The sequence below is a fragment of the Candoia aspera genome, chromosome 3 (genome assembly GCF_035149785.1).
Source record: "Candoia aspera isolate rCanAsp1 chromosome 3, rCanAsp1.hap2, whole genome shotgun sequence".
NCBI lineage: Eukaryota > Metazoa > Chordata > Lepidosauria > Squamata > Boidae > Candoia > Candoia aspera.
The window spans coordinates 60,237,310-60,257,870 of record NC_086155.1 but is presented as its reverse complement, the minus strand read 5'-3'; the positions used below and the strand labels follow the sequence as shown (position 1 = coordinate 60,257,870).

At 39.4% G+C, this 20,561-nt stretch overlaps 1 protein-coding gene across 2 annotated transcripts in view; it reads right to left on the bottom strand.

The window, feature by feature from the left end:
- Positions 1-19,879, bottom strand: part of LOC134493393 (cytochrome P450 4B1-like) — a 44,491-nt gene extending 24,612 nt beyond the window's left edge. Inside the window, exons 1-7 of one of the 2 annotated variants that reach the window (XM_063297892.1) lie at positions 19,463-19,879; positions 12,286-12,430; positions 10,540-10,584; positions 8,520-8,647; positions 7,590-7,714; positions 5,893-6,044; positions 1,100-1,206 (exon numbers count right to left, since the gene is read on the bottom strand). In XM_063297892.1, the coding sequence (XP_063153962.1) occupies positions 1,100-1,206; positions 5,893-6,044; positions 7,590-7,714; positions 8,520-8,647; positions 10,540-10,584; positions 12,286-12,430; positions 19,463-19,621 (861 nt within the window). In that variant the 5' untranslated portion in view covers positions 19,622-19,879. The remainder of the gene's footprint in view (positions 1-1,099; positions 1,207-5,892; positions 6,045-7,589; positions 7,715-8,519; positions 8,648-10,539; positions 10,585-12,285; positions 12,431-19,462) is intronic. The other variant, XM_063297893.1, reaches the window with a different exon arrangement.
- Positions 19,880-20,561: the final 682 nt, after the last annotated feature.

The following is a 20,561-nucleotide window of genomic DNA, read 5'->3' as shown; positions in this document are numbered from 1 at the left end:
TTCACATACACTGATTCAGAGGGTTTTAAAGATTAATATACAATTGAGACCAGAGGTCTTTCTCTGATGGACAAACAGTTGGAAAAAAGTCGTGGAACTTTGTTTTTGTACATGATAACTGCAGCGAGATTATTGTATGCACAAAGATGGAAAGACTCAGCAATACCTACAATGGAGGAATGGTTGGTGAAGTTGATGGAACTTGCTGAGATGGCCAAATTGACTTCTTTGATCAGAGAAAAGACAATATCTACATTTATTGCTGACTGGAAACCCCTTGTGGACTTTTTGTGGAAAACAGAAACAAATGAACTTATGATTTATGATTTTGATGATTAGACAGGATAGATTATAGAATTAGTTTATTAGTTTGTATTAGTTTTTATCTTTTTTTTTTAAACTTTTAATAAAATCATATATATATATATATATAGAGAGAGAGAGAGAGACAGTGAGAGAGAGAAAGGATTTTATGAGCCCAGCTAATTGCATTTACTATAGTTGAACAATCCATGGCTTAAGCATAGTGTGTGAATAAAGTCTATCTGTCTCTTTGTTGCTGCATGTAATCCTAGTGCAGCAAATACTATATATCCAACACTCCATGATTTGCATGCTCTCAGAAAGCAAGTTCTCCTGGCAAAGAATGTAGAACTAGCAACCTGAACAAAAAGCATCTTTGATGACAGACAGTAGGATGGAGACAGACAGATAAATAAATATGTCCCTTATAGTTCAAAGGAGACCAATAGATCTAAGGAGTGGGTGCAGTCTTTTCTGGTAACATTATTATCTCCCTTTCTAAAAAGTTAAGAGGGCAACAACCCTTGTTTCTTGCATCAACTGAAATTTCCAAACTTTCAAAGATAACTATATTTCTATATCTATCATCTATATTGAGTTATCTTTGAGAGTTTGTAAACTTCAAACATATTGTAAGCTATATTACAATATATTAGTCTCCAAGGAACAATGACATGAATGAAAGTTCTTATTTGATTATATAAGATTTTAGTCTACTGGTACTAAAATCATTTGGAAATCACAGTCACAGCTAGTATAATAAACTGACCAATGTTTTCCTCATTGTAATACTTACTTTGGAACAGAGAAGAATGTCAAGAAAATCCAAGTACCTCTTCTTCTCGATCTTTTGAAGTTCATCCTCAACCTTCAAAGCTTTCTTTCTTTCCTTTATTATCTTCTCTGTGTTGGAAAGTATCTAATGTTAATAGCTCGTGGATTGGAAATGTATACACACTAGTTTTAAAGAAGATCCCTGGATACTGTACTTATGTACATGACTGAATGTTGACTACATGTGTATCATAAGCGCTGCTGAGGTAAAGTGCTCTTCACCCATCCTTGGATTGGTGGAGAATTGTACTGGCATGAAATTTGCCGCTACCACTGTTGACTCCTTCCTGCCTCTGTGGCCTTTGTTCTGACCCACTGCTGAACACAACTGTACTGATTATGCATAAGTAGACCTTGGTAGGTAAAGCAATTGGCTGAATCCTCCCTCTGGCTCTGTTGTCCTCTCTTGTGCACGTTACCAACCAGTATGAAAAGTATCTGCTAATCAGAGCACTACAGCAGGACACCAGCACTGCGTCATCTCTAAGTTCCTTCTTTCCTATGCTCCCCTTCCTTTAAGTCATTTACAGCTGCCCAGAGTCATTGCATACGATATGAGTGGTAGAGAAATATGACAAATAAATAAATAAAATAAATAAATTCGCTGATATAAGATAAAGGTGGGTTTTTAAAAAAAACATTGGTATCATGAATGTTGAGTCACTTTTATTTAGGATATATCTCCCCTTCCTTTCCTTTCTTTATATAGACAATAAATGCCAACTTCCAGATCCCTCTTTGCTCTGCTAGGGAGATAATTGTAGTGCAGAGTTGGTTCTACCATTTCAGCATTCACTATTTCAGCCTGTTACATGCAATTTATTTATTTATTTATTTATTTATTTAGTTTTCAGATTTCTATCACCGCCCATCTCTCCCGAAAAGGGGACTCTGGGAGGTTATAACGATTTCATTGTTATACCATTTTAAGCCCAAGCAAATAGTATTCTTCAAGTTTATTGATATTTCATGCACTACTGTCTACAGTGTTTGGGTAGGTAACAACAGAAGGGAAGCCAATAAGGCTGAACAGGGATTTAAAAGACTCATCATCCACAAATGATCACCTAATTTAGCCTCTGTTGTAATAGCTAGTGAAGTATAATAGATTTTACATGCCTTCCAGCTGTTACTGGATGTTGTTAGTTTCTACCATGTAAGGTGAAACAGGTCATGTACAAATTTGATAGGCATTCCTTCTACCTCTGCATTCAAGTCATTAATATAAATGACTTGTATATACAGCTCAGCGCTGAATTTTGTGGCAGCCCATTCAACATGTCACATCTGTTTGATAAGGAACATTTGATAGAATACTCTTTCTGGAAGATTTTCAAGCCAGACATGTAGCCATTTAATTGTCATGTCACCCAGTCCACACTTGCCAGTCAGAATGTTGTGGGTCCTGATATACTGTAGCATTCCTACAATCTATTAAAGAAATTACTTGTTCAAAAATATGAAAAAAATTAATCTGGCAAGATTTTTCTCCATAAATCCATGCTGACTTCTAATAATGACAATCTTGTTTCCAAGGTCTTTTCAGACTAACCTCTTTATGAACTGCTCTATAACCTTTCCAGATACCAATGTCAGACTGATTCTGCAATTTTCTGGATCCTCCTTCCCCCTCCCCTTTTTTTAAGATAGCCACATTTGCCCTCCTCCAGCAACCTGTCACATCTTTGATTCTCCAGGATTTCTGAAAGATCATTAGCAAGTTCTTTCAGAACCCTAGCACACAATGCACCTAACCTGGTTTTATTTATTTATTTATTGAATTTCTATCACCGCCCATCTCTCCTGAAAAGGGGAACCTGGGTGGCATGGATTTCACCTCATTCAAAATTAATAGGTAATTTGTGCCCATATTTCAAGCAATCACAAGCTCCTATCCTCTTTTTTCATTCTGCTCTTCACAAGCTTCACCTCTTGATGGAGAAGAACTCAGCTAAAATAGGATCTGAGTAGCTCTGCCTTTTGTTACTTGCTACCATTTTTTCATCTTTATTGAGCAGCTGATATACTGATTCTTTTTTCTCATTTTGAGAATATATCCTGCACAATCTCAGCCTTTTCTGATTTCAGTTTTCCTAACACCATCTGGACAGTCTATGTTACCTGTGCATACTTTTCTTTGGTGAGCTATCCCTCTTTGCAACCCTTTTATGGAACCTTTGTTGTGCTAAAAAATTCATTCAATGTTTTATAAAGGTTAATTGGTTCCTTCGGCTTCCCTCAATTTTTTAAATTCATTGGAATGTTTTGCAACTGTGTTTTTACTATTTACTTTTTTAAGAACTTCCATCCCTTTTCTATTACTTCCTGTTGGCAGAGTGCTAGAAAGCCTTTGGCCCAGGAGAGATCAGAAAAGTCACACACCAGGCATTTCTATAAAAATAATTTTATTTACAGAAAGCAAACATATTTAAAGGCTGTTTGCTGAGAGGAGAGATTTCTCTCAGCTGCATATTCTCTGCAAGCCTACACAGAAGGGAAATTGAAACTAAAACAAGTCCAGGCAAGTTCTTCTCTTAGGCAATGCAACCATTAACACGTGAAAAGGGGACAATTAAATTCAACCTCTTCTCCCAGCCAAAATGATTAGTTACCATAGTAACCTTAATCTGTAGTAGAAAACATATTAACACTTCCTTCTACCAATGAAATTCAAGATACGGACCAAACTCAGCTTTAATTACTCATAAAATCAAAATTAATTATTCATAAAATCCTACATAACTTTCTATGTAACGGAAATTTCTTGCTATTTTTACTTCCTTCAGCTACTATGCTATCTTTCAGCCACTATGCTACACTTTTAATTCCAAAGATCTTTAAGGATATTCTGAACATTAAACTGAAAGATGCCTTGAAAGCCCAACTGTGTAAATTTATACAGAGAACAATGAAAACTATATGCCAGAAGTGGAAAAAGCAAACCAACTCATATGTTTAAGCTTGCTTATGGTAACTACTTACAGAGTCAGAAAATGCAATAATTGTACATCATGTTAACCCAGCGTTTCTCAACTTTTTGACCCTGGAGGAGCCCTTGAAATATTTTTCAGGCCTTGGGGAACCCCTGCACATTCAGGCTCAAATACAGGTCAGACGTTACAACATTATTATATTTGTTTCATGTGTAGGCCTGTATACAGTATATGCATTAACAGTGTTCTTAACCTAAGAATAAAGAATGAAACTTACCTCTTCAATGTGAAATTGCCTGAATTTGAAGTAATTTTTTAAATCAATAGTGATCTCCCAGGGAACCATGGTTGAGAAACCCTGTGTTAACCTTTTTAATTAGAGTCACTTTTTTTGTTTTATAGTATTATACCAATTGTGTGATTTCATCTATGATCTAAAATTGGGTTTACAACAACGATATAATGCATTATATGTTCATCTGAAGGAAGGCCACAAGCTGTTCTGCTGTAGTTAGGTGTGAGTATTTTGTGTGAGTTTATTATATTGGGGGAGAAGCTAGAGCCATCAGCCTGACAGCACACGTTTTTTGCAGCTCCTGCCAGTCTAATTACATTAATAGATTAAAAGATTTTTAGTATATATTTTTTTAGTTTTTCCCTATTTTGGGAGACTTATTTTTATGGGACTTATTTTAACTCAAGTAACTTTGTTTGGATAAGACGACTGAGAAGACAAATGCGCAGTTAAAGGATTTTGTGGAATTGATTGAGTGTATTATATTAAAAATATGAATGGAGCAAAACTGACATCTAGAATTGGTATAAATTAAATTTTATTTGGTAACATCAGTAAATCAGAGAGGCTAAACCTTGATGTTGCGAGTGAGTAGAGCACTGCAATCTGAACTAGAATTTCTGAAGTTGGCTTAAGAAACAAACAGCCTAGGCTGCAGTGCAGAACGGCTCTTAGAATGAATACTACCACAGAGTTCTAAAACTGGCAGGCAATCGACTTAGCATTGGAATGAAATAACAATTACAAATTACAAAGGCTGTTAATTTATTCAAATAATGAACTGGAAGAGCATTGCTTCACCCCTAGTGTCCAACTTAAACTTTACAGGAACAACTTCTACCCCAGGGGATGACTGATTTTTTTTTTTTTTTTGCTAAAAATGAGGAGAGAATCTTGCCTTTACTTCTTAACATTTTCTTGGGACTTCTAAGCATCGCCTTCCCTATATGGATGGGAAGGGCAAGAACCAGAGGAATAACTAATTAGGTCCTGCAGTGGCCATAGTCCTGACTGAGCACCAGCCAAGCCCAGCTGCCAGTTAGTCATTGTTTAAAATCAAATAGCAAGAAATACGCACATATCCATGCGTTTAATGACAAATTATTAAATAGATGAACAGATTCTTACACATTTGTAAGTCTGTTCCCCTCCATTTTCTGCTTTTTAAAAAAATACATAAAAGTTCATACTGAAATGGATTTTGTTTTCCCCTCAAAGTACAACTGTTGTGTTCATTTTTCCATACAATTTTAGTACATTTTTTTACTGAAGCACATTGCAAAATTTGAAGAAATGCACAGACTGAGACAGCAACATGCTAAACTATAAATGAAATGTAAATTACACAGAAACACTTAAAATGGTGAACTGAACAAAATTCCTACTCTGTATAAATTCTTCTCTACACATTGTTTAAAATTTGCTTTAGACTTTTTTATTATTATCACCTTCCTCTGGGTCTGACAGCAGGCTAACATAGCCCAAACTGAACTTCCACAATCAAAAGCCAAAGAATTGGAAAAATACCTGTATGAAGGTGAGCAACTTGGCAGGCTTTCCGAAACCGAAATCCATGGGGACTAAACCAATATAGAAAATCACTCTGACCTACAATGTAGAACATCCTGGCATATAACAAGAAGCAAAGCTCAAAGACAGCTTGGACATAAGAATTTTCTCTAAAAGAAAATAGGAAAATCAAAGGATAGATTCAGGACTTTAAATATGAACATTGTTCCTACTCTATAGTCTCCAAACAATAGTATTGAAACAACCTATTCGTTCTTACCTGGAAAAAGCTCTGCTGAACTCAATGAAGCATTCTTCTGATTTTATATATATACATATACATATACATAAACACATTCATACATACATACTTATTTATTTATTTACATCATAAACCATTAAATTTACTTTATGTCATTTCAGCTTTCTGGACAATACTCAGTGGTGTACTGATAAATGTTTAACAACCAGCTCTGTCATCTCCATTGCTGCCACCTTGTCACTAGCCACTGAACAGCTGATCAGCACACTAGGTGTTGTGGCGCCAGCTCTGCTCTCAACCACTTCACAAAATTCCGGAAAATTTAACAAGTGGCTCTCATGAGCGGGTACAAGCTGGCTCCAGCACACAACTGATAATAACGCTATAATATATTATAGACAATATAAGGTTAATCTATTAATATTTCAGGAACGTTATTTAAAATGAATTCTGACTGTTCATTAACTAATACAGTATAACCTCCCAGGGCATTTCCTTGCCATCTGGCCATCCTAAATCAGGGGTGGGCAGTCTGCACCACAGGCTGCAAGTAGATGTCAAATCCTGGTTTGGGAAGACCTGAAGTCTATTACCAAAATCTGACAGCAAATCACTGAACCTTGGAGGCATAATTTTCCATTGATTTCTGGCAGGTGGGGGCGGGATAGAAAAGAAATAAGGTTTATTAAGCCTCTTGGTGTACTTAGGGCATCATACACAGCCACCTCACTGTCCTTTTTGGAAATCCCCCCAAAGACAAGTATTGGAAAAAATAGTTTTGACCACCAGCATGGCATTATTGTCCTGCCCCCTTTCAGCCCCATCAGCCAAAAATAATAGAGGAACAAGAACAGTCCCTGGCTGCAACACTTGATTGTGTGTGTATGTGCCTTCAAGTCAGTGTTGACTCCTGGCAACTGCTTGGACAAGTCTCTGCAGTTTTGGTAAGGTTTTTCAGAAGTGGTTTGCCATTGCTTTCTTCCTAGGGCCGAGTGTGTGTGACTAGCCGAAGGTCACCCAGCTAGCTTTGTGCCTAAGGTGGGAGTAGAATTCATAATCTCCTGGTTTGTAGCCTGATGCCGTAACTACTGCACCAGTCTGACTCTCTATAGCTTGATTACTCAATGCTAGACTACAATGACATGAGGTATAATGTATAAGAACAATGAAGCAAATATTGGTTCTTTGGGGGACTTACTGAAATTTTTATTTCACTCCAAAAGAAAAGTAACTGATGCCATATTAGATAAAAAGGACAGTCATGAAATGTGTAAATGGCACCATTGTGATCCTGCACACGTGGGACAGAATACAGAACACAAAGATGGTATATTTTATAACAGGGAGCATTTATGTGGAAGGGACCACTTGGATCCCATGAAGTCATTACTCAATATGTTGCCAGTCAGTAAAAGGAGATTTTACCCATATTTAAAAGAAAAGCAATACCAACTTGTAAATTTGACAGTTGCTGTTATGACTGAAGGCACATTTCATGATGCTATCAAGTGTCATCAAGCTCACATGTTCAGAGAGTTCCACTGATTTCTCCTGCATGATTAGCTCTTCCCATTTATTCTAAATCAACAGAAGGAAAATGAGACATTGCTGTTATGTTGTGTTGGAAGACCGCAAAGAATGCAAAACTAATTCTGCCTATTTGTGACAAATGAAGAACACATCCTGCATAAACCAGTCCTGTAAGAGGGTGACCTGGAGAGTTCTTAGGCACCTAAGGCAACTGACTACAGAGCCTAACATTCAAAGTACTTAAGAAATTGCTGGGTGTTTTTTTACGAAATAGATACACAACTATGGCCACTTAGATCTATTTCCTTTCATTTATTTACATAACCCAGAATATACCCAATATGAAATTTTCCTCAAAGGTTTTATTCAGAACTCTACCACAGCACCTGCCCAGAAGCAAGATCCTCCAAGTACTTGGGATATATTCACTGTCATCTATTTTGGATCTTTGAAGGATATACCTCCCTGCTTTGTAAGATGGCTGGCAAGAACTATTATGTGGTAGATTCTAGAAATCTTTCTACTCTTGTCTATCGGAGAATGACCGCTCAGTAATTTTCTCAAGTAACTATCTCTCTGGGAAATCCATTACTTTTCATTTCTGCTGATTTTCTAGTGCAATGTGTCTCGACCTTGGCAACTTTTAAGGTGTGCGGACTTCAACTCCCTGAATTCTCCAGCTAGCATGCTGGCTGGGAAATTCTGGAAGTTGAAGTCCACGTACCTTGAACTTGCTAAGGTTGAGAAATACTGTTCTAGTGTAAGATAAGAACTTACACACACATACACCCCACTTCAGCTGCTGGTAAACATTCACTGAAAAACTTCTAATAAATCAGTTATTAACACTTACCAACATCACTTTTACAGAGTCTACAATCAGGGGCACATATGACTTTAACACACTGAAGTGGAAACCTGGAGTTAGCAGCTTTCGATGCTGTGCCCATTTTGGTCCATGCAGGACCAGTAAACCTTTCCCTGAAGGAACACAGACATTTCACATCAAACAGCTCTGTACAAAATCTTGTTACATTTAGATAAAATCATCTCCTATAGTTTTCAGCAGCAATGAATGTCATTTCCATAACTATTTCATTGTTTTCAGAACCAGGTTAAGTGGTGCTTTAAGCACCTGATGTATGTACAAAGAAATGAGAGAGAACTGAGATTTCAAACCTGCATTACAACTGAGGCTATAGCAGAACATCTACCGTAACCATAAACTGAGATACATTGTGTAATGAGGGGATCAGAAGTTCTTATTCTCTGTACCTTTCTGTGACTCATGTTTGCAGTTCTAGTTTATTTGGTAGCTGACTGGCTAATCTGAGCATTCTTAATAGGCATTTTCTTCAGACTTACTCCTTGCCTTACAAATATTTTCTCCTTTGCCTGTTTCTTTATGGGAGGTTTTCAAACAAGGGACGGGTAGACATGTGTCAGGGATGGTTTAATGGGTTCCTACACTAAGCAGAGAGTTGGACTGGATGGCCTATAAGATGCCTCCTAAGGCATACATTCTATGATTGTTACACATGCTTATCAACTGTCATAGCAAATATTGTACTTCATAATAGTTAAAATTTGAAATACAGAATTGTGTTCTAATGGCTTATCCACACAGCCGTGTTGATGTGCTTTCCTTCCATCCTTGAGAAGAGGAAAGCTGCCCTCAGAGAATGGGCAGCAAATTTGCTGGTGCTGTTTTTGCAGAGTGACTCCTCAAGAGAGGCTGAGGGTTATGGAGGGGAAAGATTTTTGGATAACATTCTTTTGCAAAAACCAGTACTTAAATCATCATCATCAGAATCATGGAGGCCCATTGGTGAGCATTAAATACACTGATTGGCAGGAAGGAGAAGAGGCAAGGCAGGCAGGGATTAAGAACCAAACCACTGGACGTTTCTCCCATGATCAATATGTCTTTATGCTAGGAGGCCCAGAGCCCAGTGACAGATGGCAAGGGATGGCACAGCAGTGGAAAATTGAAGCTTAGCAAGTCACTGACTTCCAAAGATTCCTCTTCCTTGAACACTTGCATGGGATGCATTTTCTGTTTGCCCAGAGAAAACAGTACTTTTAGGATGGAACGCTTTGGACTAGCTTCAGCCTGTTTCACTAGTGGGTGCCTATGACTAGAGCATCTTCAAGGTAGGATAAGGAGACTGACAATGAGCAGTTAGTGTATTATCAATTTTCATTCCAGGACTTCAGTAGTCAATAGAGGAATGCATACACACAAACTATCAGGATAAATAAACCTGAAGGTCTAGTCTCACTCAGCCAATCAGTGGCACCCGCAAGGGTGTGTGTGTCAGAACTGGCACAACGGGTGGACTGCAGTATTACAATGCAAGCATTGCCCCCTCTGAGTGTATAAGCAATTCTCTGTCCACCAACTTGCTGATTCTGACTTCTTTAGATGCCACTGCAAGTTAATACATTGTCCATACAAATCAACTGAACATAACCTACCAAACCAGGTTTCTTTTTCCCCACAAATGCAAGTCTTGCTAAAATCAAGGCCTCTATGCATAATCTCAATTTCTAATGTAATACTGAAATATATGCTTATACAACCTATTTGGAATTTTATTACTGGAGAACACCTGACAGATTTCATGTATATTTTTCAAAAATCAAATAGCATGTCTGTTTGATAGTTTATATTCTAAAATATGTATCAATACAAATTCCCAGAGAAGTTGAAGCAAATGGAAATTAAAATAAACAAACATAATACAAGTAAAGATTGTCCTTCTTTAGTTATGAAGTAGTTATGCCAAAAGTTTTATGATGTAGACCTCTACAATTTTATCTGTGCTAACTGACCAATTATTCTTCATCACAGAGACCTGGAAAATACATACCAATCCATGGAATTATATTCCGATAACCATAACTATCCTTTGGTTCTAAAAGAAGAGAAAAATGGAGGAAAATCCTCTAGATTAATTGTTTACACTAGGCTGCGATTAGAAAAAAATACATAAAGATGTGACACAAGTATCTACTAACATAAGGAAATTATAACTAGATAATTCATAGCTACTGTATGTTTATGGCTAAAGGGGTCATAAAGAATATTATAACTTAAAATACGGGCATATATACAGATACCCTTACTTTGCGTTTCTAATGCTGACACATAACTGAAAGATTCCCCTTTCCCCCCCTCCCCCATAATTTTCAGGATGCTCCCCAGATTAAAACAGTCACTTCTCAAAACATACTCCATCCTTTTCTAGAGAATTCCAGATGGGGCTTGTGCTCTCTTGTGATCTAAAAAACAACTGAATCAACTACAAACTACCTCTTTCTTTGGGAGAACCTTCAGCTCTGTTTTCTGCCACATAAATTAAGAGTTATTCAACAGTATTTCCCCTACTTTTTATAAATATACATTCCAGGTGGCTGATAAAACTTCAGAAATTTATCACACAGGCAACATGAGCCCATATTCCCATATTCCCGAGTATAGGAATCACTCATGTACTTCTAGTGGAGACTCCCAGCAGGCCCTCTCTAGATGTTTGGATCTGGCTCACAGATTCAATCTTGGGAAGGTAGTGCCTTATATAGCTCAATGCTATGCCTTATTGGGCTTTATACATGATAACCAGAATTTCAAATGCCAGAAGCTTATCAATAGCCAATGCATCAACCTTATGATTGATCCAGATCCAGAGTGGCCTGTCAATAGCCTTGACTATTTTGTACCAGCTGCAGCTTCTGACACACCTCCAATAACTGTCCAATACAGAATATGTTACAATGGTTCAAGCCAGTGGTGATCAAGGTATGAGTTACCATCACCCAGAACATTTTTTCAGAAACAGCTAGACCACACCAAGTCTTCCTTCAAGTGTTCTTCAGTCACATTCATGCCAGCTACAGGAAGAGCCTGACAATGTGAGGGTAAACCAAGTGCCAGGTCCAAGACCACTGTTACAGCCACACCAAAACAACAGTATTTACTGAGATGGAATTGTATAGATCACAATCACTCTACCTTCCCACTCTCTTAGCTGCTGCACTACGCAGTAACCCAGCAGATGAAATTGGAAGGAGACTCCCTCTCTTTTGTCAGCTAGTTCTATCTAGTACATGCCTGTTCAGTCTTTTCATCCAGAAAAATGTACAGATTGGAGGAACCACCATTGCCATCACTTTGACTTCTTTGCTTAATCAGTAGCCTGAAAGAAAGGAAGGCCATCCCCTAGTATACCCTTCTTTCCCTGTAACAGCCAGGTTGCAACCTCCTATTTAATATCCCCTTGCCAGTTGGCCAGGCATTGGTATATATACCTCAAAACTAATACAATATAAATCCACTCATCAAATAAGAGAATAAGTTATTTATGTACTTATGAGATTTTATGGAACTCAGTGTATAATACCAATTTGTGGTTTTTCTTTTCCTTACAGGTAGATAATTGGAAATTACCTTTTGTATATGTAATTTGCAGCTGTACCAGAATTATTAAAGGTTGGGGAACTCTGGAGTCACAAACGTGTTTTGGAACATACTTCCCTTGCTACTGATCAGTTAATCTACATCTGCACTGAAGTATCAATTACAACAACTAATGACTTAAGATTGTTTTGTCTCTTACCCATTCCAGCAAGTACTGGCTTTGCATAATCAGGATGTGTGATAATCAAACATGCAGTGAACCTGCCAAACCATAAAGGATAGGCAAATGGATACAGACAACTCCATCTCTCCACCTTTCTGTAAATTGCGGAAATAGGTGAAAGCTGCATTGATGCAAGATAAAGAAGAAAACAAGGAAAGGTAACATTTGGTAAAATATTTTAATGAACTATTCGATGTTTCTAATTTTTTTTCAGGCCAAAGGCCTCCCTTGCTTTTAAGTGGCGTATCAGGAGCCCACCTCCCAAAAGCAGGTGGAACAAAAACCGAGTGAGGCCAGAGTAGAACAAAATTTGATTTACATTTCATTAACATAACATGAAATTAATGAAATACAGTTAATATTATTATGTTACTCTGTGTGACATAATTTCCCTTTATATCACATTAAACATTAGAATTTAGTTGCAACTTCTGGAAGAGCTCTGGGACCTCAGCTGAGCCTTTTAGGGTCTCGTGCATCTTGGAAACTTAGCTTCTGCTCTTACAGGCCCCTTTTTGGCTGATAATGTCAGATGTTACTATATGTCAATCCAGCATAATGCAGGATCTGAAACAAAGCTGACATTTGAAAAATCTTGCTGCACTCTGAAAATACCTGGCACTCTGTGCAATTGGCAGCTATCAGGCTGAACAAACAAACAAATTGGGTCTGTATATCAGACTAACCCAAAATCGAAGTAAATAACAGTAAGGCATAGTGCAATGTGTGAGTGCAGCCAGAGAGGAGGCACCCCAGCCTTTTGCTGCTGATCATAGTATGGAGAAAGTTCCAGATTACAGATATAGTGACAGCAATTACAATTTATCTTGCCTGTACTTGAGGCTGGCCACAAATGGAATGCAGGGAGACATGGATAACCCATCTTAATTTTTTTCTTTGAAAACCAGGCGGCCAGAATACTAGGAGAAAAACTAGTGTTTTACTGTCATTCACCTTGTGATGGGAAACCTGTGCTCATTACTGTCTGTGAGAGACTGTGGGGAGGCTGGGAAATTAATCAACTCAAAAGCTGCCTACCCCATTTTTAAAACACAATTTTCTTTTTTAATTATTATTAAGGAGAGGCTCTTTGCAACAAAGAAATGCAGAATCTCTTGGTGGTTTTCATTACTTTTGGAAGTTATTAATTTGTTAATTTGGATTTTTTTTCTAAATATATATATGTTCTTGTTTATTCGTTTAGTCGCTTCCGACTCTTTGTGACTTCATGGACCAGCCCACGCCAGAGCTTCCTGTCGGTCGTCAACACCCCCAGCTCCCCCAGGGACGAGTCCGTCACCTCTAAAATATCATCCATCCATCTTGCCCTTGGTCGGCCCCTCTTCCTTTTGCCTTCCACTCTCCCCAGCATCAGCATCAGCATCTTCTCCAGGGTGTCCTGTCTTCTCATTATGTGGCCAAACTACTTCAGTTTTGCCTTTAATATCATTCCCTCAAGTGAGCAGTCTGGCTTTATTTCCTGGAGGATGGACTGGTTTGATCTTCTTGCAGTCCAAGGCACTCTCAGAATTTTCCTCCAACACCACAGTTCCAAAGCATCGATCTTCCTTCTCTCAGCCTTCCTTATGGTCCAGCTCTCGCAGCCATATGTTACTACAGGGAACACCATTGCTTTAACTATGCAGACCTTTGTTGTCAGTGTGATGTCTCTGCTTTTAACTATTTTATTAAGCTTTGTCATTGCTCTTCTCCCAAGGATTAAGCGTCTTCTGATTTCCTGACTGCAGTCAGCATCTGCAGTAATCTTCACACCTAGAAATACAAAGTCTTTCACTGCCTCTACGTTTTCTCCCTCTATTTGCCAGTTATCAATCAAGCTGGTTGCCATAATCTTGGTATTTTTGAGGTTTAGCTGCAAGCCAGCATCTGCACTTTCTTCTTTCACCTTCATCATAAGGCTCCTCAGTTCCTCTTCGCTTTCAGCCATCAAAGTGGTATCATCTGCATATCTGAGATTGTTAATGTTTCCTCCAGCAATTTTAACTCCAGCCTTGGATTCCTCAAGCCCAGCATGTCGCATGACGTGTTCTGCATACAAGTTGAATAGGTAGGGTGAGAGTATACAACCCTGCCATAGTCCTTTCCCAATCTTAAACCAGTCTGTTGTTCCATGGTCTGTTCTTACTGTTGCTATTTGGTCGTTATACAGATTCTTCAGGAGGCATACAAAATGACTTGGTATCCCCATACCACTAAGAACTTGCCACAATTTGTTGTGGTCCACGCAGTCAAAGGCTTTAGAATAGTCAATAAAACAGAAATAGATGTTTTTCTGAAACTCCCTGGCTTTTTCCATTATCCAGCGGATATTGGCAATTTGGTCCCTAGTTCCTCTGCCTTTTCTAAACCCAGCTTGTACATCTGGCAATTCTCGCTCCATGAACTGCTGAAGTCTACCTTGCAGGATCTTGAGCATTACCTTACTGGCATGTGAAATGAGTGCCACTGTTTGATAGTTTGAACATTCTTTAGTGTTTCCCTTTTTTGGTATGCGGATAGAAGTTGATTTTTTCCAGTCTGATGGCCATTCTTGTGTTTTCCAAATTTGCTGGCATATAGCATGCATTACCTTGACAGCATCATCTTGCAAGATTTTGAACAGTTCAGCTGGGATGCCGTCGTCTCCTGCTGCCTTGTTATTAGCAATGCTTCTTAAGGCCCACTCAACCTCACTCTTCAGGATGTCTGGCTCTAGCTCACTGAACACACCGTCAAAGCTATCCCCAATATTGTTATCCTTCCTATACAGGTCTTCTGTATATTCTTGCCACCTTTTCTTGATCTCTTCTTCTTCTGTTAGGTCCTTGCCATCTTTGTTTTTGATCATACCCATTTTTGCCTGGAATTTACCTCCAATGTTTCTAATTTTCTGGAAGAGGTCTCTTGTCCTTCCTATTCTATTGTCTTCTTCCACTTCCGTGCATTGCTTGTTTAAAAATAATTCCTTATCTCTTCTGGCTAACCTCTGTTATTTTGCATTTAATTGGGCATATCTCCCCCTATCACTGTTGCCTTTTGCTTTCCTTCTTTCTTGGGCTACTTCTAGTGTCTCAGCAGACAGCCATTTTGCCTTCTTGGTTTTCTCTTTCTTTGGGATGTATTTTGTTGCCGCCTCCTGAACAACGTTGCGAACTTCGGTCCATAGTTCTTCCGGGACCCTATCTACTAAGTCCAGTCCCTTAAATCGATTCTTCACCTCCACTGCATATTCCTTAGGAATATTAGTGAGCTCATATCTAGCTGATCTGTGCATCTTCCCTAATCTCTTTAGTCTGATCCTAAATTGTGCAAGAAGAAGTTCGTGATCTGAACTACAGTCAGCTCCAGGTCTTGTTTTTACTGACTGTATAGATGTCCGCCACCTTTGGCTGCAAAGGATGTAGTCAATCTGATTTCGGTGTTGTCCATCTGGTGAAGTCCATGTATAAAGCCATCTCTTAGGTTGTTGGAAGAGAGTGTTCATTATGCAGAGTGAGTTGTCTTGGCAAAATTCTATCAGCCTGTGTCCTGCTTCATTTTGTTCTCCCAGGCCATGCTTACCTGTAATTCCAGGTGTCATTTGACTGCCCACTTTAGTATTCCAGTCTCCTGTGATGAAAATAACATCTCTTTTAGGCGTGTTGTCCAGTAGGTGTTGCAGATCCTCACAGAACTGCTCTACTTCAGCTTCTTCAGCATCTGTGGTTGGGGCGTATATTTGGATCACTGTGATGCTAGATGGCTTCCCCTGAATTCGAATTGAGATCATTCTATCATTTTTTTGGATTGTATCCAAGCACTGCTTTAGCCACTTGACTATTAATTATGAAGGCTACTCCATTTCTTCTGTGGTCCTCTTGTCCACAGTAGTAGATCTGGTGGTCATTTGATGTGAAGTGGCCCATTCCAGTCCATTTCAGTTCACTGACGCCCAAAATATCTATCTTTAATTTTGACATCTCACCAATAACCACATCCAATTTGCCCTGGCTCATAGATCTTACATTCCAGGTTCCAATGGCGTGTTGATCCTTAGAACATCGGATTCGCCGTTCACCACCAGCACCGTCGGCCGCTAGCCGTCCTTTCGGCTTTGAGCTAGCTGCATCATCACGTCTGGGGCTAGTTGAACTCATCCTCTGTTCCTCCCCAGTAGCATTTTGACCATCTTCCGACCTGGGGGTCTCATCTTCCGATGGTATACCAACATATCTCTGGTTGTACTGATCCATTTAGTTTTCACGGCAAGAATACTGGGGTGGGTTGCCATTACCTTCCCCAGGGATCGCATCTAGTCTGACCTCTCTGTCATGACCTTCCCGTCTTGGGTGGCCCTTCATGGTTTAGCTCATGGCATCATTGAGGTGCTCAAGCTCCAGCACCACAACAAGGTAACGATCCTTTGCTGAAGAAATATATATATATATATATTCTCTTTTTTCTTTTTAAACTCTATTGTTGGATTTAAAGGTTTTCGCCTGTTTATTGTTGCTTTTTTCAAAGTCTGAAGGATTACAAAAGAATTACCCACTCTGTTTAATTTGCGGAGCTGAGCTTTGATCTATCTGCTTTCCCATGAGAAAGGGCTTTGTTTTCCTTTACTTTTCCACTCCCTCCCCTGATGATTAACACTTTCTTAAAAGACAGCCTTTTGTCTAATATCCTGAGGCACTAGAGGGTGCCATAACATTCCATGGAGGGATATGGAAGATTTAAAGATATTTTTAAGGAGCTGTACCTTAAGGTTACTTATGCTTTGGACCAGCTCTTAGAAAGTTATTTAGAAAATAAGGTCCCAATCTCAAAGAAAAAAACGAGGAGTTACATCCCAAAGCCAAAAAGTGAAGGGAAGAAGATTCACCTGGAATGTTAATTCAGAAGAAGGAAAAGCTTTGGGTGTAAAAGGAGCAGGAAATCGCTGCATTTTTGGAATATTGAGATCAAAGCCAAGATTTAACCCTCAAGGGATGAAGGGTCCTTGAAGATGAGTTGGACTTTACAAGGCAAGTTGAGGATTGCAAGGAGAAAGCCTTGTGTGTAACAGTGAGATATATAAATGCCTTAGTTTACTTTGAAGTGGGTTAACTGTTTGTGTTTATTAGGACACTCTTTGAAAGGTTTAGACAGATGTTTTTGCTTTTGGGTAAAAAGATATTAATAAGGTTATTGTTTAAATATGTAATGGTGGAGATATAATGTTTAACTATATAAATGCTTTGGTTAGGAGTAAAATTGTAATGAAGAAGGAGAATATTTGTTTATCTGTCTATTAAGGGGGGGATTTTTTTATGTTATAAAAATGTTTTTTTTATATATATGTCCATTTTAAAGGAAAAAATATTGTTTTAGAGGAAATGTTATATTGAGAATGGAAATGTTTTATAGAAGTAATGCTTTGAACTAGTGTAAGAGACTGATATTGACTTATTCATACCTTCGTTGTAGAAAGTCAGAAGTTAGTATGGATGTATTATATAATAGCCTTTTTTGTATTTTCATGCTTTTTTTCTTGTAGTATACTATATTTCATTTCTTGTAGTTTTATGTATTTGTTGAAAAACTTAATAAAGCTTTATTTTAAAAAAATATCCTAGTGAAATCTGTGTTTATTTATTTTCTATCCTGCCTTTATTATTTTTATAAATAACTCAAGGTGGCAAACATACCTAATACTCCTTGTTCTTGCTTCCTTGGTTCTGCCCAACGTGACACATTTGGCCTAATGAGGTTTGTTTGACTTTGGCTTTGTGCATTGAATGAAAATTTTGCTTATGAACTATGGTTTAGAGCTTAGCACAATGTTTGAACCCAGCCACTATTGTTTAAATAACAAAACATTTGTGTGTGTGTATGTACTTCAAAACTCAGCATCATCTGTCCCTCTCTGCATTCCTGACTACAACTGATTATATGCCGTCAAGTTGGTGTTGATTCTTTGTGATGACATAAATGGATTTTCTCCATTTCTTGACTGCAAAGTAAGTGCAGAAAAGATGTTATGGAGTGTTATGATTCAGAATTGATTTGTACCATGGATGGCTGACCTATATAACACCACCTCAAGGATCTGTCAACAAGGCAACATCACTGTGCACTGTAACCCTATGCTACAGATTGTGAAAGTGCACAAGGAAGTTGAACCATAAATGATAATAAATGGATTGTGGAAGAGCAGGAAGAAAAACAGCAGCAGCAATAAAAATGCAGAGCTGTTTCTTTTTACTAGACCTCCATTCTCTATAATTCTTCAGATTAGTATGGCCACAAGCCTATCTAATGAGAAAGGACTCATGTCCTGCCTGCCATGGCATGAGGATGGCTAACTTTTTTCCAAGGACATGACCTAATGACATTGCCTCTATCTCACCCCAACCCACTGCTGAGGCTGCCTACAAATGTCTTTTGTTATTCTGGTTTGCAAGTGGGGTTTTCCTTCTTCTCCCTGCATATAATTTCTCACAGGGACAATCTAGGGCACCTTGGGGACAAGGTTGGGATGCCTGCTCAGGAACAGTTATCTGCTCAGCTCCAACTGGCCCATCAGGTGCGCTGTGGGAATGCTCGCCTCCCTGTCTGATTTTGGGGCGCTGCCCTCCATGACCTGTTTGAGCCTGGACTTTGAGATAGACTGGAAACTGGGTTTGCATAGCGTGGGCCTATCTTCCAGGATAATTTCTACCCACTTGTTTGTTCTGACACTGGCCTACCAAGTTTGTTGCCCTGTGTTAATTGTAGTGTGTGTTTGTTTTAGCTTTGCCTCTCATGAAATAACTTTCGTGCTAGCTATAAGCATTACTACCCTTTCTTTTCTAATTGCCCTTCACGTTAAAGTACTGTAAAACACATACCCTCCTAACACTAGGAGAGAGCAGCATAGAAGTTTAATAAACCATTTTCTTATTAGAAGATCTGAAGTAAAGTCTCAAAATATCTAAACAGCCCCCGAAAGACCAGGGGTCTCCCCTGGAATTGGCCAAAAGACTCTGACCTGCTCCAACAGAGGCTAGAGGAAATACTGGGGCATAAGACAAGAAGTACTACACATTTTCATTGCTGTCAGCTGCTACTGAGATGCTCAAGTTTCTTACCTTTGTGTTACTTTGTCTAATTTAAAAGGAAACAAACCCTTCCCGGCCTTCCGCTCAACTCTTACCTCACGTAAATTACCGTAAAGCCAGTGGGGAGCAGGACCGGGAAAACTGTTCAAAGCTTTCAGCAGCATTTGTCTTCCGCGATGCAGTTGGATGACTTTGATCAGGATGTAGGTCAAGCAAAACACGGCAGCCAGGTGCCAAACCCGCGAAAGATCCATCGCAAAGCAAAGGGGCAACGCAGGCTCGGAAGGGAGGGCTGCCCGTCTGGGGGACAAAATGGCTTTTTCGGGGAGAGAAAGCTACGGGGAGCGGTGCGCGTTGTAGACGACGGCTTCTGTGAACAGCTGGCAAAGGAAAGCACGGGAAAGGACTGGGAAAACTGATCCGACACGGCTGAGGCTGCTTCTCCTGGCCTCCGTGGAGGGGGAATGTGCGGAGATGCCGGCGGCGAAACGCTCACGAAAGATTATGGGCGCGTCTTCCTTGTCTTTGCAATAGCAACTGATTGAAGAAGCAGGGCCGCAACTAGGGGGCTGGGCAAACGGGGCATGTGCCCCGGGCGCCGCGCCGGGGCGGGGCGCCAAAATGAGCGCTGGGGGGGCGCCAAAATGGGTGTGGAATCCATGTTTGCCCCGGGTGACACAGACCCTAGTTGCGGCTCTGGGGAGAGGGGAGGCCTATAGGGCTATGATGCAAAAACCAAAGTCCGTAATTCAGAGCTGCTCCGTAGTACAATACTCTTAAGTTTTGTTTATACGAATTAATCATAATGACACAACGGCTCTTGCTCCTTTTTTGTTCAACCAAAAGTTTTTGCCTGCCAGTGAGTTTCATTTCACCAATTATTTTCCACTTATTTCGCTGTTTCATGCTTCGCCCCCCACCCCGACCTCAGATGGGGTATCAAATGCTAATTGATAATTACCTCTGCAAATGTATGTTTGTTGTTTATTCGTTTAGTCGCTTCCGACTCTTCGTGACTTCATGGTCCAGCCCACGCCAGAGCTTCCTGTCGGTCGTCAACACCCCCAGCTCCCCCAGGGACGACTCCGTCACCTCTAGAATATCATCCATCCATCTTGCCCTTGGTCGGCCCCTCTTCCTTTTGCCTTCCACTCTCCCTAGCATCAGCATCTTCTCCAGGGTGTCCTGTCTTCT